This window comes from Oculina patagonica, chromosome 10, assembly GCF_052425735.1.
Source record: "Oculina patagonica isolate OP01 chromosome 10, crgOcupat, whole genome shotgun sequence".
Lineage (NCBI taxonomy): Eukaryota > Metazoa > Cnidaria > Anthozoa > Scleractinia > Oculinidae > Oculina > Oculina patagonica.
Window position 1 is genome coordinate 20,280,289 of NC_135767.1, and position 22,357 is coordinate 20,302,645.

Consider the following 22,357-nt stretch of genomic DNA (forward strand, 5'->3'; position numbering starts at 1 on the left):
CGAAGCAAATCAGTGTAGATTTTAAAACTTAGGGAACCCCATGTAATAAACATATACCGATGCCTAGCTTTGTTCCATTACCAGCAAATTTTCATCAAATGTTATTTTGCTGGCTCTGTTACGTTTATGAAACGAACTCACGTTTCATGGCCATGTGACAAAATTATAAACCAATTAGTGCCGGTTGCTTACATAAATTTTCCCTTGACCGTCATCAACGCATTTATAGTTTTTTTAATGTTCTAATGGGGTGATGACGCTTTTTCGCCTCTAGTGATTGGCTCTGAAATACTTCAATTTCGGATTGAAGACGTTAGTTTGAAGAAAACTTCCCAATAAATTCGACTATAAAAGCCGGTTACATCTGAACGCAGTGTAGGTAGCTGTACACCACGTTATCGTCTGTCAGGTAAGATGTGTGATTTTCAACTGTTAGTAACAAAGATAATTATTATATATTTAGGTATCAGAGTTAGTTGGCGGACTTATCTTTTACATCTTTTTTCTTATAGGTTAACACGAACACAATCGAAACACAAGGAACCAAACAACAAGCTTTCGTTTAGTTTTACTGAGGTAGGTACATTCGTTAGTATGCCTTTAGTAACGCCCCCTTGCTCCTGTTATTTAAAAGTGTATATGTTAGAATAATAAAATACCCACGTTTTTTTTAAGCAGACGTTCATAATGAACATATTTCTCTTTTTTTTCTTTTTTTTTTGAGAGAAACTTAGTGAACGTACCTGGATAGTGCGGAAGTTAATGAATCTACATTCACGAGCACTTAAGCTGTACTATGGCTAGACTGTTTTGAGTAACGTTTCGGTTTTCTCGGCTCTAAATTTAGGAGATTACTTCCACTTTTGTTATAAGCAATCATTTTGAATAGTGAAGCAAAGAGCTCTTTCATCAGCTTAAATCTCACAGAGCTAATCCTGAAGGCATGCCGAACTGAAACGTGTATTGTTCAGCAAATGTTAAGATATAAGCTTACAAGGTTCATGTTGAATCAAATGCTATCGAGAGGGTCTGGATTGGGGTGCTTGTATCTCAGTTTAATATCAGTTAAATTTTCAGCGTTTTCTCAGCTATCAATAAACTTTCCAGACCTCGAATCTCAACTAACAGTTAAAAATTGCGTCATTTCTGAGCTGACAGTTAAAATTTTCACCTTCTTGTAGTTTATTAAAACAAGATACGCAAAGAAACCTTAGAAGACAGGATTTCAATTTTGTTCAACAAATAGTATATATTTGTATCATATAATGATTGGAACAGTTTGTAATTAATGTAGAAACTCTCCAAGATATCATCGCTCATATACAATAAAACGTTGAAAACCAAATGATTAACGTACAAGTTTGCTTAATATTCATTTCTTCGACAAATTCCTTGCTAAGGCGGTCGAGGAAGAAGGCACGAAAATGAAAGATTGATAAGTAGGGTAAATTGCCCGAGTCTTTCTACAGTAACTGTAAGTAATTTTAAAGGCTGCAGAGTCCACAGACACTCAATACTTTTGCATCACAAACATGAAAGCTAACATTTTCAACTTCTATAAACCTAATGATTTTGAATTACTGTTTTCATTTGCCGGTAACAATTCAACACTAGTAGCTATTGTTTTAGTTTGACTGAATACAGCAAATGGTCTATTCACGATTTCAAGACCAAGAAAGACTTTTCCTTCAATACCATCGCGCTGACTTCACATGTTTCACTTTCCGACCGCGTAGTGTCCTTAGTTTTCACTGAGTTTTTTAATGTGCATCGTGTTCGTACAAGCCGATTAGTGTCCGTCCTAAGTTCAAAATGTTTATGTAAGATTCATAGCGTCCCATCATCCATGGCGAGGAGTGAAGTCAACATTACCACACCGCTTGTCGAAGGGAGAAGACTGGATTTTGATGACGACACTTTAATAGGTGAGATTAAAAAAACTTTCCTTCCTACGAAACTACAATTTTTATTTTACTTTTGTCCTTTTTTCTCTTGTTTGTGGCGTAAACACCGTGACTGCATGCGCCAGTATTTGAGGAAAGTTATCTCGTCAATAAATACTATGAGGGTATTCCAAAGGTCACCTAGGAGATTTTCTCTCCTCTCTGTCTTCTTCAACGGTGGATGGCATCATTGGTATATATTATATAACCGTAACCTTTGGCAACAGTCGGTGTCATTTCTATTCTAGTTTAGGTTTAGACTAGGTCGAAACTGTACTCTGATTATAAAAATAACATTAGACCTAGATTAAGACCTAAGTTAGATTCACGCTCCGGCTAGGCTAGGGATAGGATCAGCCATTAAACCTGTCATGTTTTGGAGATTTGGCAGTTACGTGTCGTGGTGTAGTGTTGTGGCACAATTGTTAGCATGTCAGAGATTCTGGGTTTGATTCGGTGTGGCGACTTCTGGCAGACATACTTTTTGCTATTAGTGTGTCACTAAAATGGCATCGCCCGTTTACAAAAGGGAAATGTGCTTCGTCGCTCACTAGTTGTCATGATTAACGCAAGTTGGGTAAATCATTGAAAATCAAACCAGCTATCAACAACCCAATTAATTTTCGACTTCAGTTTAGATAGGTATGGTTACGTAGCGTGAAACTCGAAATCAACTTCGTTCCAGCCCCGAGCTTCAGTAGAAGCGAAGAATAAAAAATCAAAGAATAAAAGAATAAAAAATATATGTTTTTATTCTGTCGAGTAACGATTGATACCGACTCAGTCTGATTGTAATCGATGCATCCACTATTTTTTATTCAGCAATAGCAGAGGTGTATTACAATGAAGGTCATAGTGAGCTCAGAAGGAAAGAATACACCAACGCCGTATACTTCTACACGGAAGGAATTAAAGTGACCTGCAAGGATGACGACCTGAATGCCAAACTGTACAACAACAGAGCAACAGCTCATTTCTATCTGGGTGAGATCTTATTTTTAGGCTTTTTAGGCTTTTTTTTACACAGAATTGTCAACATGCAATTTCTCCTTACACATCAATACATTGTCAAGGAGACACGTGAGGAGAATAACGAAAGTCATCAACTTTTTTTTCGTTTTCACGTACCACCAACTTCCGTAACAAGCTTTAAACCAAATGCACTGCAGTGAGTGAGGAGAAGTTTGAGCTTGGAATAGACAGGTTAAGTTGCGATGTATCACCTGACTGCGACTGCGAGTCCTTCGGTTCCGTGAAACTGAGGACATTACAATCGCGATCGCTTTCATGATCAACTGGGCTATCCCCTTTGTCGTAAAAAAATAATAGTTTGGCAAAGAGCTTATAAGTTTTACATCTTTTTGGTAGGGAATTATCAGGAATCATTGAACGACGCAAAAGCTGCCACGGAGTTACACCCAACTTACATTGAAGCCTTAGAGATAGGTAAGGTGTTCTGTCTTGGAGCTTATTTCACATGGAACTTAAAGCGCTGACCTGTGCGAAGAACTGACAAATGGCCAAGAAAAGGAAAATGCATTTATCTGGTATTATACTATATAGTCTACCTTAAAGGTTTCTCAAGTCCAGTCCTCAAGATGGCAAAGAAATAAACACTCTTCTTGAAGCTGTTAATTTAGTAGTAATCAAGACGAGAACTGAATCAAAAGCCCTCTGGGCTTAGTGTCTCGTGTCACTTTTTAGAGTTTATTTAAAAAAGAGATCACTTTTCACGTCTATTTATTGCTTGCAAAGTTGATCAGTTATAGGACTCCAATAACAGCAGAAAAAGATGACAGACAGATACTTAGCTGTGGAAAAACGCTGTATTGCACTTTGGTTCACTAAGCATACATTCTACTGTATACTTATACTATGACTTCCATGTGCTTTCTTCACGCTATATGAGATATCGCTTTGGGTGTTTATTCGTGAACGCTTAGCCTGTTAAGTGATAATGACATGCGAGTGGTGATGATTTTGTTAATTCTTATAACCTCTTCTCCTGATTTAGTATTGATATTGTGAGGAGAAATTTGGTTTTGGTCACTCTTGAGCTGGTCTTAATGTTTTTTGTAACGCCAAAGCTACAACGCAGCGGCTGAAGAACGTGTAAATTACAGTCATTTTCTTCGCTATTAAAATCTACTGAATGAAAAATTCTGCTAAGTTCTGCTTAATAGAAAACATTCGATCTTGCTTGACACGTGATTCCGCGCGAACGTACGCAATAAACTATGTAGTAGTGTTTAACTCGCACAAATCTCACTTTTAAAGAGAGACTTTAACTTCTACACAGAGCTTACTATGCTGTACCATAACTGGTCATAACTTTAAAATGGTTGGGTATTCAATCGACTAACGATTCAAACGATTCAAACCTTTTGTTCAAACGACATGTGCTATGTGTGCAAGATTAACTTTGACATTCAATCCCGAACCGCCAACTAATTGCTTAGATTACAATCCCTCTTTAACCCCGATACAATCTGTTGCCGCGGCTAAATTTAAAAAAAGTTGTCTACACAAAGATAAGAACAATGCTTACAGATCGAACAACTGATATTTACATCGTCCTCTCTTTCAGCAACATTTTTACCATTAGGTATACTAGTTACGTTGATATAAAAGCTATATCTGCTATATTCCACGACTGTAATCTCTATAAATACAGTTGTAACAGTAAATATCCTGTTGAAACTTCCACCATTTCCCTACGCGTTGTAAGCAGAAATGATTTTCAACTACTTTCCAAAACTCTCAAGATAAAATAATAGATATCAAATGAAAGCACGCTATTCTTTAAATTGGCAAAGTGAAGCTGTTATTCTGATACATCTCACAATTGCACAAATTAAAACTTTACAAGCGACCACAAGACAAGACACTCCAAAGAGATTTTAGAGCTTCATGTTAAAAACTGCTTTTCTCGCTCAATTTTAGTTGCGGTATACTAGCGTTATATGCACAACAACGGCAACGAAATTGTTGATTATTAGACACTTCTGCTTTTCAGATCCGTTCTAAAACTCATCAATATAATTTCTCTCTTTCGGTTAGTACATTGTATTATGCGTTTGTAATAACCTGGTGTATTTCATTCTTCTTCTACGCGTTTTCTGCTTGAGTTACAATTAATTTCATTGATTTTCAGTACAATCTTGTCGGCAAAGGTTAGAATGTTATTTTAAGAACGTAAAACTTGTCTGTATTTTTCTTGATAACTGCTGGCTGCAGCTCAAATATATCCAAAATTGAAAAGCGTACAGCTAATTTAAAGAAAAAAATGCGTCACATCTACGTGTATTCCTCTTAAGAGCTTCATTCATGCACTGAAAAGGCTGTTGTTGTCGTCTATAAAAGTTGTGTTCATTGTAGCGTGGAATTCACAGCAGGATATATGAAGCTACATGTAGTGCCTCTTGACTCAGGTCAATCTTCGGGTCAAAAAATAAAAAACAATGTATGTTTTGCGCTTTAGATATCCTAAGAAAACTCATCAAATATAATTTCCCTCTTTCGGTCATACATTGAGTTCTTTTTTTTCTTTTTTTTTTTTTTTAATTTATTTATTGCAACACAAAGAACACTACTTATAACACAAATACATACACTACTTACAATGCTACTTACAATACTTATTACATTGTTTCTTCACTACTTTTGTAAACATTTCTTTTTAAATAGTAATATCACGATATCACGCATTACAATGCCTACTTTAACAAATAACATTTTTACAAAGGTTAAGGTTACAGTGTACATTGAGTTCTACCTTTACCTCAGAGCCGAGTGTAAACGAGGCTTTGCAAATCGAAAGTGTAAATGTTTCTCTCGATGAATCAGAACCGCCTGAAAAAAGAAAGGCAAAAAAGTACGACTCCAGACTGGCAGAGTTCTTTTATTAAAATGTGGGAAAAAGTATGGAACAGCACAACGCTAGATTTGAACAAACAAACGCCACAGTTGACATTTTTAAAGATTTGGCATCAAAATAATTGTCTTTATCTAATCGTTTATCTTCTGTTATTAAATTGTTGTTATTCATGCCACAAAGGTCACCCCTTTCAATACAAAGTTGTGCAAAAGTCACGTAGCAATCATAGTCTTTTTTAGGATGCTCGTTTTTTGTTCAACCTTTTTCAACGCAATTCTCCAACGAACTTTCAACATGCCAAATGCTCGTTCCACTACAGATCGTAGCGCACCGAACTTTAGGTTTTAAACTTTCGCTGCTCCTGAGTCAGGCGTCCTCTGTCCGGGTAGGGTTTCACTAGCCAGTTCGTTAGCGGATAGGCACTGTTGCCAGCTAAAAGGGGCCTTATTTCTGTTCCATTTTTATTGCCTGTTGGACCACTTAAAATTTGCTCGTTTGCTGCAAGTTCAGAAAAAAACGTCATATCTTTTTAGCGTGCCTGTATTTTTACATAATAAGCCCTTTACAATAAATACTCCTAACTTACTGTTTGATAAACCAGCGCGTTAGTTGCGGCCTTTGTAAAGAAACATTAGTTTTTTGATATGAAATTCCGGCGGCATCCGATCACAAAACAAATGTTGACATGGCGGGAAAATTCCGCGGCCTCACAAAGCAAATGTTGACATGGCGGGAAAATTCGGCGGCCTCAGAAAGCAAACACGCATGGAATGCAGTTCTCCCCCTGTAGAATTATCTCGTGTCGTCATGACAACGTCGTCATGACGACACGAGACAAAAAGGGTAGATGTGTAAATGTAGATTTTTTTCTTAGGAGTGCGTGCTTGCCTGGAGCTTCAACTTTATGAAGAAGCCATCACCTGGTGTGAAAATGGATTAGCAGTATCCTTTACAGCAACAAGCTACCCCTGTCTAGTCAAGAGAGCTACTTGCCCTTCAATCTGCTCAGTCTGTATTCTCACTGCCTTAGCATCCGTTAATCGGAGTCAAGTAAATTAACTTCGTGATAGCCCTATCCTCTAATGACTCTAATGAAGTTTTAACAAAGAAACTTTCTTAACCTATCATTTCTTTGTTCTCTTGAATATTTTCAATACTTTCTAGATTTGACAACTATTTCTTGCAGATGATAAATTATGAGTTACTTGACTTTAAATAGATTGACAAAAGTAACGAAGCATTATGGAAATTAAAGACGATATCTGCTTCTAAATCAAATAATTGGATAAAATTTGTAGAGTACGCTTCTAGTAAGATTCTTTACAAACACTTTACAACTTTGACGTGCTTTGAGGAAAAAAAGAAAGATCGCGATTGTTATAGAGAAACGAAGAGCGCCCCAAACTAACTGAAGGCAGCTCTTGTTCAATGACAGTTGTATAATGATAGATACCCTTTCAAGAAAAACAAAAGAGGCATATGAAACAATTTTATCATAAAAAGGGGGGGGGGGGGGGGGGGGGGGGGGGGGGGGGGGGGGGAAATATATATAATTGTTTTTTATTACAGGAAAGCAACGACTCTTTCCTCAAATTAGCCAAAGAAATACTAGAAAGGGCTCGGTGACAGAGGGTGTAGACTGCCATAAAGTAAGAGTCAGGCCTGGAGAAGGAAGAGCGTTCGGTATTTTGGGCAACCTTTACCAAAACCTTGGAGATGTAAAAAAGGCTACAAACTGCTACGAACAACAGTTGAAAATTGCTAAGGAAGTGGGGGATAGGGCTGGAGAAGGAACCGCCTATGGTAACCTTGGCACCGCTTATAGTATTCTCAGTTGTTTCAGAAGAGCCACAGAATGCCATGAACTCCAGGTGAAAATTGCCAATGAAGTGGGAGACAGGGCTTCAGAAGGTTGCGCGTATGGTAATCTGGGCAATGATCATTACCGTCTCGGAGATTACAAAAGATCCATACACTACCATGAACTTTGTCTTAAAATATCGAAAGAAACAAGGGACAGGGTCAACGAAGGAAGCACGTATGGCAATCTCGGAAACGCTTATAGCAGTATCGGGGATTTAAACAAAGCCAAAGACTATTACGTGCTCCGTCTCCAAATCGCCAATGAAGTACAAGATAGGGCTGGAATAGGAAGGGCCTATGGGAATCTTGGACTCATTTATCGCATTTGCGGGGATGTAAAAAAGGCCATTGAGTGCCATGAACGCCATCTACAAATAGCCAAAGATATGAGAAATAAGGCCGAGGAAGGAATTGCCTGTGGTAATATTGGAATCGCTTACCGTGTTCTCGGGGATTTCCAACAAGCCATAAACTACCATGAACTCAGTCTAAATATTGCCAAAGAAGTGAGAGACAAGGCTAAAGAAGGAAGCGCGTATCGTGATCTGGGTAATGACCACTACAGTATCGGAGATTTCAAAACAGCCATAACCTACCAGGAACTTTATCTAAAAGTTGCCAAAGAAGAAGGAAACAGAGCTGAAGAAGGAAGCGCCTATCGTTATATTGGGAATGCCCATCTCGGTCTAGGCGACACCAAAACTGCAATTCATTATCACGAACGTCAGCTAAAAATTGCTGAAGAACTGGGACAAAGAAATGCAGAAGGAAACGCGTATCACAACCTTGGTGTCGATCATGGCACTCTCGGAGATTTGAAAACAGCCATAGTCTATCATGAAGACCATCTTAAAATTGCCAAAGAAATGGGAGATAAACTCGAGAAAGGAATTGCCTATTGTCATCTTGGCAACATTTATCAAAGTCTCGGAAATTTTAAACGGGCCACAGACTACCATGAACTCCAACTAAATATTGTTAAGGAAGAGGGAAACAGGGCTCAAGAAGCAGACGCGTATTGTAATCTTGGCAATGACCACCTCAGTCTCGGAGGTTTCAAAAAAGCCGTAAACTACTTTGAACTTTATCAAGAAATTATCAAAGAAGTGGGAAACAAAACTGGAGAAGCACGCGGGTACAGTAATCTTGGAAACGCATACCACTGTCTCGGAAATTTCAAAAATTCCATGGTTTACCATAAGCTCAGCTTAAAAGTTGCCAAAGAAATGGGATATAGAAAGGGAGAAGGAGTCGCTTATGGTAACATTGGAAATGCCTATCTCAACATCGGAGATATAGAAAATGCCGTTCAATCCTATAGACTTCATGCAAAAATTGCCAAAGAATTGGAAGACAGGTCTGGAGAAGGGACAGCATATGGAAATCTTGGTTTTGCATATTACATTCTCGGAGATTTGGAGCAGGCCATAGAGTACCATGAACTTCATCTAAAAATTGCCAAAGAAGTTGGAGTCAGGTCTGGAGAAGGAATCGCGTATGGAAATCTTGGAGCTGCTTACGGCCGTCTCGGAGATTTTGAAAAGGCCAGAGACTTCAATAAACGCCATCTTAAAATTGCTAAGGAAACAGGAGACAAGGCTGGAGAAGCAAAGGCGTACTATTTTCTGGGTTGTACCTCTGAAACAGTGGGCTCTTTGCACGACGCTGCTAGTTATTATCAATCAAGTGTAAAAGCACTTAATGACGTTACGTACGGTACGCAGTTTAAAGATGAATGGAAAATTGATTTACGACATGTGTACCAAAATGCTTACACTGCTTTATGGCGTCTTTTTCTAAAGCAACACAAAGTACTTCACGCTCTGTTGGCTGCTGAACAAGGACGAGCACAAGCACTGACACATCTTATGGAACTAAATTATGGATTTGATGCAGCTTTTGTTGGCCCACACACACTGGACGAAAACACCCATGACATACGTACTTGCGCTTCGTCAAATATTGTTTTTACAGCTCTTGGCGAGCAAGAAATCTTTTTCTGGGTTAGTCAAAAAGGAAAAGATGTTGAGTTGAGGAGAAAAGAAATAAGCGATAAACGCTGGCGGAATGATGTGGCCAATTTCGTTCGTTCTTTGATTCAGAATGCCTTTAAGGAAATTGGTGTGAGAAGTGGTGTAAAATGCGAGGATCGTTCATTGGATGATCTGAGAGATGAAACGCTGGCAAATGAGGAACCCGTTCAACAGACGGTATCACCTTCCTTGCACCTTCAGCCAACTTCTTTAAGAACGTTGTATGACTTCGTCTTTGGTCCTGTTGCAGACTTGATTCATGGAAACGAAATCATACTTGTCCCGGAAGGTCCACTTTGCTTGCTCCCCTTTGCAGCATTCATGGACTCTAATGCTAAATATTTGAGTGAATCTTTCAGGATCCGAGTGACACCATCCCTAACAAGTTTGAAACTGATTTCAGATTGTCCAGCAGATTACCACTGTAAGACTGGGGCACTTCTCGTGGGAGATCCCTGGGTGCAAGAATTTACCTATCGGGGTAGGAAGCTTCATCAGTTGCCATGCGCTAGAGAGGAAGTAGAGATGATTGGACGAATACTTAACGCCGCACCCCTCACTGAAACTGATGCAACAAAGGACGCAGTGTTACAACGACTCTCTTCTGTTGCCCTAATACACATTGCAGCACATGGTCGCATGGAAACGGGAGAAATTGCCTTAGCACCAAATCCTACACGAGCATCCCAGAATCCGACTGAGAAAGACTTCATGTTGACAATGGCAGATGTGCTGAGTGTTCAGGTACGAGCAAGACTGGTTGTACTGAGCTGCTGTCATAGTGGTCGTGGTGAGATCAAGGCTGAGGGTGTGGTTGGCATTGCACGGGCATTTATGGGTGCTGGTGCTCGTTCTGTTCTGGTATCGTTGTGGGCGATTGATGATGCTGCCACTCTGGAATTCATGAAGTGTTTCTACCAAGACCTGGCCAAAGGAAGAAGTGCCAGCAAAGCCCTGAACCGAGCGATGAAGTCCATGAGAGAGTCTGAAAAGTTCAAGAAAGTGAAATACTGGGCTCCATTCGTGCTCATTGGTGATGACGTCACACTGACATTTGGAGCAACCGATTAGTTGTCTTTTATTGTAAGTAAAACCATACTCTACCGTACTAATTTAACTGGTATATTTTGTTGTGGAAGGTTAAGGGCTAAGAAAAGAATTCCCTCGTTCAATTACCGTTTACACGTTGTTTCGTTTTTATTTCGAATTCAAACTGTTTTGTGTTAAGGATAACTAAGATTTATAAATGAGATTTTTCTTGTTATAAAAAGTCAGAATTTTGGAAAGCTATTCGTACATCATTTGACGACCTTTGACAGTGGTTTGCGATTAACATAAGGTAAAGGCAGTATCTAGAAGGAGGGAAAATAATATTTCAAAAGTATTGCATAAGTAAGGTTAAATAAGTGTCTATTGTGGGGCATTTCTGATTGGTCAGTTTAACAAAGTGGTTTTCACGTTGTTTTGCCGGTTAATTTACTTTGGAGACTTACTTACTTTGCCTTTTGCATTGTAGGTGCTGATCTAAGAGTTACCTTCCTTCATAGTGAAACAGTCATGATAATATACAAGCAGCTACAAGCAAGTGACAAGAAACTTTATATATATACTTTGTGTCATTTGCGACGGGAATTACCTTATTATAGGAATAATATATAGATTTAGGCAAGCCTAAAAGCGGAGCTCCCCAGTTAATTATTTTGCACTTTGTTGAAACCTGAATTCAAGCCATTGTACAATTTTAAGGCTAAGAATATAATATTCGTTTTATTTTTTTTTTATAAATTTTAATATTGTTACTTACTTTTTTTTACCGTGTCCCGGGGGGGGGGGGGGGAAGAGGTACTCCCTAAAATTTACTCAAGGGGTGTGCCACTGAGTCGCTGAGACTCTGGACCTGTTCCAGAGAAAAACGGCTCAATTTGCGACCCTGTTCCAGACAAACAGTGTAAAATAGGTACCCTGTTCCAGACAATATCCACAATGAAAAATATATGAAGATAGATATAAAAACACTAGCGTACATCACAAAGCGCTCACTTGACTTTGTCTGTGGCTTGGAGAAAAACCAATGAGAGGAGCGGATTTTCATAGCTAATCTTGATAGTGTTCCACAGTCAAAAGAGTGATTTGTATACCTTGTTTCAGAGTCAGAGAGGAAAAAGGCATACCCTGTTGAGCAGCACATACCCGTATAGCCCTTATATGGGAGTACCGTATACAGCAACACCAAATAAGCCAAGAACAAACAAAATCAATCAAAACGTTTTAATTCCACCGACAGCATTATGATCCAGAAGTCTGGATGGGAAATTATGCTGCAAAACGGGTAATTATGTAACCTTCGTAGATAAGGAGGGGGTAGTAGGGCTGCATGTTGGGGTAGATAGGCATATCACGTGGTAAATTAGCAAAGCACTTAACATTTAGAGTATATAGGAAATAATATACATCTACATTAAGAATATGGTTAATTTTCTTTTTTTCATTCATTCATTTGTTTTTATTTTCACTATTTGCCTATATTTTAATTTTGAATGGAAATGGCAGAGGTCATACATGTAGCAAAGGGTTTACAGCATATTGCCATAAGCTAATGCCAAGCAAACCGGAGTGAAAGCTAACCACAAGCAAACTAGAGTGAAAGCTAATCCCAAGCACACCGGATGAATAAAGCTAACTGCGAGCAAACAGGGGTGAACCTAACTACAAGCAAACCGGAGTGAAACTAACTGGAAGCAAAGAAGGGACATTCTGTAACCCCATCCCACCCCCTCCCCCCCCCAAAAAAAAGGATGATAGCACCTTTTTTAATTTTACATGTCTTTTTGAGTCCCCTTCCTCTTAAGGGGTTTCACTTCACTTACAGAAATAAAAAAACAAAAATTCTGGGAAGATAGAATATTGTTTGTGTGTCTCAAACTCAGTTTTGTTCTTTGATTACGCAGAAAAAATAGAATCATGTTTGCTTGTGTATAAAACTATGCAAGAAAAAAAGCATCAATACTTTGACTGCTCTTTTAAAAATTTGTATGCTTTATTGTACACATTTTTGTGGAGTCATGTTGCCCATTCGTCATGAAGTTCACAAAGTAAGCAAATGAGTCACAATTTGGTTGCTTCATGGTACCTAATGGATACTGCAAATTTAATCTGGCTTTAGAATATTTCACTAATTTTAACATTATAGCTGTTCTTATAAATTGTACGCAGCATACAACACATAAGAATGAAATTGGTATTGCATATTGCTTGCAATCACGATTTTAACGTCTATACTTAAGAATTACAGTACCACCAGTTTCAGCATTACCAATCCAAATTCAAATTATTACATTGCTTTTTAACTCCACTACCTCCCCCAAGGTCAACCAAAGATCTTATGATATACAGTAATTAGACAACTACATGTAAGTCCTGTGTAGTCGAGGGCTCAAAATATTTGGACACTTACAGGTCATGTTAACCGGCCAAAGAGATTTTAGCTTGGTCACATGTGGTTTCTTACCAGCCAAAACATTGAAAATAGCAATTTTAAACTCCCATTCATTTCTGCTGTTACTGTTTTGGCTGCATAAATTATTCTTAAAAAGATCACTTCATAATGCCCTTGTTACATCTAAAAAGATGTGAAAGAGACAGGTCAATCAAGAAGTTGTTTTCTGAAGTACACTGTAAATACGTTAACATTTAAAATATAAACTTTGCTCATTTGCAGCTTTTCTTGATTTCAATTTACATGTAATTTACTAGTCTCTTGAAAATGGCATCATGAAGACACCCAAACATCAAGCTGGATAATCTTAATCCTTCCTGTTTTCTTTTGATGTCCTTGTCCACATTCTGTTTTTGTGTCTGTGGCTCTGCAAATTCTGAAATTCATGTTAACCCTGAAAAAAGTCAAATGCCACAGATTAAATTAAAATTGATTAATTGGTATGAAAATCAATAATTTATAAAACAAAACACTTAACGCAAGCTTGTATAAAGTGAAGCAAAACTACTGGATGCGAAAGGATACCTTATATATTTAACAGAGATGTATCAGCACAGACTATTTTTTTTTTACTGATAACTGCGAAGTCAACTACAGAAAAAAAACCCGGTAACTCGAACTCGGATAACTCGAACAACCTTGCTAACTCAAACTCACTTCCATTTCCCTTGGATTTGACCCCACTTTTCAGTCATTTTTACTCGGTTAAATTCGAACTCTGATAACTCGAAAACCCCGCTTACTCGAACTAAATTTTGTTTCCCTTGAACAAAATTTGGGTCAAACTTTTTACCCTGATAACTCGAATTCCAGAACTTGCAACTCGCAACGGTTGCCCATTGATTATAGCAATGAACAGATCATGTATTTGACAGTCATTTTCCACTCTTAACAAAAGAATGTGTGGTCGCTTTAGAGTTTCTGGCAAGATAAGTTCAATTTGCACAGTACTGTATACTGAAGTGCTTAAAAATCAGTAAACTATCAATTATTAACTTGGCAAATAAAATATTCAATCAACCCCGCTAACTCGAAAAACCCCGCTAACTCAAACTCATTTTCGTTTCCCTTCAGAGTTCGAGTTAGCAGGGTTCTACTGTAAATATTTCAGGACCTGAACAATCGATGAAAATCGATGATCGGAAAATCAATCGATCAATCGATGACAATCGATTAATTACTGTTGATTGGCATCGATTGGCATCGGCCAATCGATGATCAATCGATAATCACACTTTGGTGGTCGCGAACTTCATCGATTGCCATCGATTGGCATTAAACACACAATCAATCCGAAGCATGAAGTAAATACTTACATATGTTGTTTTGTAAAAAAAAATAATAAAGCTCCTTTCCATTGAGATGAAGTTTACATCATAAGCTTTAATGTTTCTGTTTTTCATTCGAGTTTCCTACTGTTTGCTAGCGCTAGAATTCCAAAGACACTTCGTTATTCGTGACCGAGTCAAAAATGGCGGACGTGACAGGCGAAACTCATCCCCAGACTCCCACTGTTGTCTCGTTTTCGTTCCGACGTACGGACGACGTATTTTTGAGTTCTCTCTGCTACTGTTTGATTTGAAATATTTCGGACGAGCGAGAAAATGTTTATGGACTACAAGACAGAGTTTTAGAAAAATTACATTGTACTTAGACAGCGAGGAATTCTGTAAGTTGCGATTTCTATTTACTTTGCCAGGAGTTGGTTCGAAAGCAAACCAGACCGAAAAGCGTACGCTTCGTTGATGGAGGCGAATAAGACTTAAGCTTAAAACGTTTGTTTTAAATAATTATTGCCTTATTACTGTTAAGTTAGTAAGTTTCTCGTTGTATTGACATTTTTTGGAAAGGTTATCATTGTTGTTGCTAATAAAATATAACATACAAGAGAGACCGTGTGTTTTAAAGTAAACATATTTATCAAATACTAGTCAAATAAAAAACGATGGCAGTTAAATGATCGATTGAATTGGTAATCGATGATATTGATAATCGATGAAAATCGATGTTAGTTAATTGATCGATTGTCATCGATTATCGATGAAATTGATAATCGATGACAATCGATAATCACAAAAACTTTAGCGATCGATTGTTCATCGATTATCAATATCAATCGATTAATTGATATAGATTGTCATCGATTGTTATCGATTGCCATCGATTATCGATTCCATCGATTGTTCAGGTCCTGATATTTTAATAAACTCAAAGCATCACTGCAAACCCTTACACCCCCTCTTTAAAAGGTTTGACCTTTAAATACTCCCCCTCCCCTCTACCCCTATATATACATGTACATGCATAGGAAAAACATTGCCACATCTTAAAAGCTTTTCTCTTAACAGTAATACTAAGATTTTTAAAGATACACATTTAATTAATAATAAGTTTGCATGCACAGCTGCATACAGTGTCTAAAATGGCATGAATTTACTCACAAAGATTCCAGTTTTCCAGTAGTCATTAACCTTTGTTGTGTGCATTTTCCAAATTCCACAACAAGATTGTGATTTTTTTATGACAAATATAACATTTACTGTTGACATTCTGAATGAAACCAGCAAAACAGACCTCAAAATCTCAAAATTGTTGACATTGTTATGTAATCCACATGAACGCTCAATAGTGAACAGAACTACATGACAAGTGGATTATTTAATATATTTGGGAACGAAAGAGCTAAGTAATGAAGCTGAAGTTTATTTACTCTGACTAAATGAACAGTAATTTTACCTCCATCATGAATATCAATAAACTGCATACACTGAATCGATCTATTTCACTCGGAGTTAACGAAATTCCAGGTGCTTCGTGCAAACTGACATCACTTTCATTCTCATCTCAACTGCTCTTCCAGCACTGTAAAACAAAATAATCATATCACAAGCATTTAAAAATCGTAAGCTTAATTTTCTTCGAGATGTGTTGAAGTGATATTCTTTGTGAATTCGTTCCTCGAAGGCCCAACAATTATTTGTTTACATAATCAAATCCTCCTATTTGATCAGTAAAACCTGGTAAAACTGAATTTTAACGAATAGTATATTTCAACATTGTTCATGTCACAAGCAAATGCTTAGTGGCGAGAGCAAGTAAAATGTGCCGTCAATATAAGCTTACTTTGCGTATAAAGTAAGCTTAAGACAAAACGTAGAGATATTAAATGACGGAAACACTGCAGTTTTGTACTCACCTTCACCAGTTGGCCACAGTAGGTACACTCGTCTGCTCGTTTTATCTCCGTTCCCTTGTTCTCCGCTATTTCTTTGCCTGTTTCCTCGGCACCTCTCTTGCTATTTTAGTCGCTTTTCTTCGCTACTTTGCTACCAGGTTCGACAGGCGCTTTGCTATACTTTTTCGCCTGCTTTCTGTCCGGGTTTTCTGGATCTCTCGCGATCTCTTTCCCGTCGCAAATCGCTTAAACCCTGTTTCCTCGAAGTTAAGTTTACCCTGCTCTCGTTTGTAGTCATCGGCATAACAAGGAGCCAAAATAAATGTGTTTGTCTCAAGTTCTAACTTTCAGACTAGCTGTTTAGACCTCACACTGCAAAATTATTTCGCGCCAGTACTGCGCGAGTTGTCAAGACCTTTCAAGATCCCGGATGTGCGCAACACCGTACGTACGTACGCCGCCGTACGCGCCCGCGAGGCATGCCGCTAGCCATGATGACCATGAAAACTCGGATGCAGAGGTTTCCTATTTTATTTCATGTGTTTTTTTTTTTCATGTGTTTTTTTTTATGGGTATGGTGCTCCGCTCTGCGGCCCTTACGGGCCGCTAAGGAGCTCCGCTATAACGAAGCATTTTAACAACGCGAACAAAATGTACGCGTAATAAAATTAACGCGAATGGTCGAAAACTTATGTTAAAATGCATTTAATTAACGCGAATTCTCGTGTGGTGAGTGCTTACATGCAGCTTATCAACGCGAGATTGATGCATAGTAATTTTTATAGCAACCTGCGCTATTTAAAAGACAAAACAACAACGTCCAACAACAGAACTCGAGGTTTAATTCTGATAAACCATACACAACAGAGATATTGAACATGTTTAACCCTTAGAATCCTAAGGTTCTGGTATTTTTTAAGCAGTTTTCTGGGCTTAAACTAATCTGTCGAATTTCGTGATTGCATATAAGAAGCTCAAGTAAAAATGTGTGCTGTTTCAAAACACTGATGGCTCAAAGTTTTATTGTGACGTCAGCATTCAACCGTTTCTTTCTTGTTGAGCGAGCATACGGGCTCGAATCTGGCGAATATTTCGTTTATAAGTGTTTTTTCGAGTCATTTTCCACTGCAGAAGCCCCCAGGCTGGCATCATTAAGCTAGAATGGTGGGTAGAGGCCAGCATCTGAAAGAAACCAGAGGTGAGAGATGATTTTGTCTTGATTGGAACGCCAGAAATATTCGAATCGAAAGATGGCGGTTCATTGGTAAAGTTGTCTCTCTGGCCGTTCTGTGGGTGGATTCCAAGACCTGCCAAGGCATTTTGGACGAGTTCTGACTTCCAAAGAATGCAATCGGTGCAACATTTTGCCGGCAGGATTGGGTGGCTCGACACTTATGTCGCCATGACTGTTTTTCCCAAGCATCCCTTTCGGTCAGCAACGAGGAAATTACAGGTTTGCAAGCATAGCTCTAATCGAATAGTAATTGCTGAGTCTGCTGAATGATTGATGGGAAATTTCCTTGGTGAACGGAAGGGAATAGGGTTGAAGTTTGCTGCAAATGTATATTTTTGAAGTCAGAATTATTTTTTCATTAAAAAAAATGGAGGCAAAGATGTGTGTTTTTTGTTGTTGTCCTGTTACGTAGAAAACGGGCATTTTCAGATTTGCTGCTGAACAAACAACCATATGCAACAGAAATCAAGAATTTTAGTCAGTTAGTTGGCTTTTAAAGCTATGAAAATTATCACTTTGCCATAAAAAGCAGTCATTACTATCATGTGCCCAGATATGTAAAAGCTAGAGTTTTTTCAATCACTGCTGGTATTTTCCACGCACATATGCGTGGCTAGGACTTAAAGGGTTAAACAGACCAAATAGTGAATAATATTCAATGAATGGGTCCAGGGATGAAATACATCCCGTCCTTATGCTTTCCACTGCCTCTGTTAGTCCTGCAGCTTTGACGGAGACGTAGATGTCGTGTAAACATAACAATTATCGTCTTAAAATAACAATGCTGGAAAATAGTGTGATTTTAATTAACAATGACATAAATTAAGGTACATGAAATTAACGCGAATTTTTGAAATTCGCGTTAATTACATGTATCGTTAATTTCCTATAATAAGGTAATATCAATGGAAGGTTCCTAAGATTTAGACTGCTAAGTTTCAGTGAAGTTTAGCGTAGCGTTCGTTATTGTGCTTAAAGCTTGTAGGTTTTTCGACACGCCTATGTTTTTTACAGTTTGTCGACGTAACAAGTAATTGTAACGCAATTAAATTTAAAAGATGTAGATATTGACAAAACGTTTGCCTGTGAAAAACGTTACCGATTTCTTAGATACTGTTGATAATAAAATAAGGTATAAAAAGGACTCAATGTATTTAGCACTGCTGTAAATAAACAAAAAACGTTACAAATAGGACAGAAAGGTACGTGTAAAGAATCCCGATAAGAATCTCAACTGAAGACCGAGGACTCGTCCTTGGGTCCACCTACCGGTAGTCCTAGAACAAAGACAACTAGTGCAGTTCCTGAGGAGGCTGACAACAGTTTCCAGCAGTTTCAAGCTCTTATACTTTGATGGGTCAGTGCTACAAATCTTTATCAGTTACTGCTATCAAACAAATGCCCGACCATTGACAAACAATTTGTAGCTATTTTCTTGACGTCACTGGTTACCATAGCAACGGTATAACCTGTTAAAAGCACCCTTAATTTTCTCTTTAAGCGGTTATAACTTGACAACGAGTCCGGCGACCCCTGTTTTTTACTTTTAAAATATGATCAACAGGTTAAGATACAATTTTTCTGCAAAGTGAAAAAATTTCCTCGGAGCGGGTTTCAAAGCCACTTTAAACTTGTGAAAATTTAAGGTAAAGTCTGTGTCCGAGCCATGAGGCTCATACAGCCGGAGCTTATCCCGGTTTCCGTAGCATTAAGCGACTAGGAGTATTGCTACTCCCCCGTGGATGGGATGCTAGTCCATCGCAGGGTTACCCCCCAGCAGTAAATTCGCCGGTACCCATTTATACACCTGGGTGGAGAGAGGCACTGTGAGAGTAAAGTGTCTTGCCCAAGAACACAACGCAGCGCCCCGGCCAGGCCTCGAACCCGGGCCGTTCGACTCGGAGTCGAGCGAGCTAACCATTAGGCCACCGCGCCTCCCACTTAAGGCGAATGTCAATCAAGCTCAATTAATAACAAAGTCAAGGCGCCTAATATAATTCACCTGTAACAGGATATTTCGAAATTCCAAAATGCTCTTACAATTTTTTTTAAATGTGGTCAGCAACAGGAATAATGGCTGTGCATTGTGAAAATAACACCGAATGGTAGCTGAGTTTCGAATTCCGTTTACCTTCTGGGGAGAAGGATTGTGTATAATTTATTCCTTGTCTATTTCCCCCTTGATGCAAAGGCAATGAATATTTATTTAAATCCCCGTCCTTGGCCACCAGCAAGCCGTGCGTCAACATGTTATGCAATGTATACGTGCCAGTGTAGTATATCGACAACCATGCCGCGGAAAGCTATAAATTATATTGCAGCGAGAAAGTTTTTCGAAGTTTCAGAGGCATGGTTGTCGATACATGCACATTACGTATACATTGCATATTTTATACCATTAACATGACATCTTGACACACGACTTGAAGCGTGGCCAAGGGCGGGAATTTGAATTGATATTCATTGCACGTGCATCAGGGGGGAAATAGACAGATGGTAAATGGCAGCCACAATTCGGTGTTATTTTCCGAAGCTTTCAATAGCTTTTTTCTCTCAATTTCGACTGCAATATATAGCACCACCATTATTCTTGTTGCTGACCACGTTTCAAAAAAAATATGTAAGAGCATTTTGAAAATATCCCGTTAAAGGTGATTGGGCGCTTTGATATTGTTTCGAGATGTCTGAGCGCAGTTCTTCAAAATTAAATATTTCGTAATCGTAGCCGTTAACGGAGCTTCTTTTATGTTATAAAATATTAATCACCTTTAAAAAACCTTTAAACGAAAAACCAAATCCTACACAAAACTTTACTCTTGATTTACATATAAACGCTCTTACATTTCCTCTATAGGTAGCCAATCCACTTTACTTTGAAATATTAGAAAATGAATACAAAGTGTCTGACTAGATTTCGAGAAAATCATGCTTGTTTGAAAAATAAGAGATATTATATTTATGGTCACTTCTGTTGCTAAGAAACCAGTTAAAATGATAGTCATATGTGATCATCATGGTATAATTTTAAAAAAATCGAAAATAGGCTTCCGAGTGAATTTTTATTTTCAAAACCATCACCCAGAGGCTAAAAAAACTACATCGAGTTACCATAAATGCTTTTCAAAACGTTTCTTTACCTCATCTTGAATAAAAATTAATCTGAAGAAATTTTTCAAGTTTCTTTCATTTGTTTACGTTTAGTTGGGACTTTTAGGCTTTTGAAACAAACAACGTCAATGAGATTTGAGAGGCACGTATGACGTTAAATGAAACCTGTTATCTGATAGCTTCTAATGCACTTGTTTATATTGAAGATGACGGCGGAGAAATCGCAAGTTTCTGTTTCGAAGTTGAAAAGAAGCGACTGTGCACGTTTTTAAAAATATCACTTTGTTATTGACGACATCCTAAGAAAAAGGGTAATAATTCTACAAGGGATTTCCGCGCTAAACATCCGCCTTATGGGAAGATAGAGATTGTTTGAACCAGCGCTTTGCTGCACAAGTGTACGTGTCAATCGATCTTTCTCAAAAACAGATGTGTGCGCCTCTTTTTGGGATTTGTCTTCAAGGGCTTTCTTTGCTGACTTGGATTAGTGAGCTGTAGACTTTAAATTCCGCGTGAGTTGATGTAGGTTTGGAAGAAGAGGCTGGAATGGCGGATCCTTTGGCTATTTTTGTTCTATCGGTCATTGCAATCTCCATTTTTTTCGGGTTTTGTTGTCATTTTGTGTCGCAAAAGCGAAAGGATGCAGAAAGAGCTACGCTGCAAACTGCAGTTGGAACTTCAGGATTTGCGCATCCTAGGACTTCTGGAACTGAAAACTGGAACACACGTCCAGCGTTTATAACAGGTCTGCAGGGAGCCGGTTTAAATTCAAATGTTCGCGCGCGCGAGGCCGAATCGAACCCAGTTGAAGATCAACCCAATGAAAATCCACCTGATGGAAGCCTATTAAGTCCGGACCCTATAGCTGACAGCGGTCCGCCACCTTACAGCTGTTTATCACTTTCTGGCGAGCCTCTGTCACCGCCGCCAAGTTACGAGGCAGCTCTAAGAGCTTCAACTGAACAGTTAGCCATCGCACGGCAAGGACACATCGTGTAAATTAAGCCCTATTAAGAACGCGGTGTTTATTGCACTTTAAATGATATGCTATTTATTTCGGTGGTTATTGTTTAGCCATGGTCATGAATGAATAAGAGACATAAGACTATTTCTTTTTTTTTTTTTTAAATCCAGCTGTGTCACACTACTGAAAAAGAGCACTCTTAGGGACGGACCATTAATTTTTTGGAGGGGGGGGGGGAATGAAAAATATTGAAAAAAATTGTTTGCAGGGCCTGGAAAGACAAAATAAATTGTTTGCAAACACGATATGTATAACAAAAAATAGTAAGAATTTCGAAAAAAAATGTTTGCAGAGGTGCATAAACTAAAAACAAAAGTTTGCAGAGGAAAATTTTTCATCCCCCCCCCCCTTCCAAGAAAATATTGTTCCGTCCCTTAGGGCGCTTTCCATTAGTAAGAACTGACCGGCCGTTCCGGTGGGCCTTTTACATTAGACTACCCCAACAGTGTATAATACTGATAATATTAATGCATTGACTGATTTTAAAGGACAAATCTGACTAACAACGGAATTCTGTTCTCCAATATACCAGTCTGGCAGGCCAGTTCGGTCTAATCGAAAGCGTCCTTAGTATAGATGTTCTAAAATGATATCTTGTACATAG

The 22,357-nt window shown here is 38.4% G+C and overlaps 1 protein-coding gene and 1 long non-coding RNA gene across 2 annotated transcripts; one reads left to right on the forward strand and one right to left on the reverse strand.

The window, feature by feature from the left end:
* Positions 1 to 1,825: 1,825 nt before the first annotated feature.
* LOC144667327 (uncharacterized) lies at positions 1,826 to 11,361 on the forward strand. Its single transcript, XM_078528715.1, has 7 exons — positions 1,826 to 1,925; positions 2,766 to 2,927; positions 3,312 to 3,389; positions 6,695 to 6,762; positions 7,040 to 7,216; positions 7,386 to 10,799; positions 11,233 to 11,361. The coding sequence occupies exons 1-6, from the start codon at positions 1,847 to 1,849 to the stop codon at positions 10,785 to 10,787; spliced, it is 3,966 nt and encodes a 1,321-aa protein (XP_078384841.1). The 5' UTR covers positions 1,826 to 1,846; the 3' UTR covers positions 10,788 to 10,799; positions 11,233 to 11,361.
* A 609-nt stretch (positions 11,362 to 11,970) lies between these two features.
* LOC144667480 (uncharacterized) lies at positions 11,971 to 16,947 on the reverse strand. The gene is made up of 3 exons (XR_013573320.1): positions 16,409 to 16,947; positions 15,949 to 16,074; positions 11,971 to 13,606 (listed from the first exon to the last, which is right to left on the reverse strand). It is a non-coding gene; the product is annotated as an uncharacterized LOC144667480 (long non-coding RNA).
* Between the last annotated feature and the right edge of the window lie 5,410 nt (positions 16,948 to 22,357).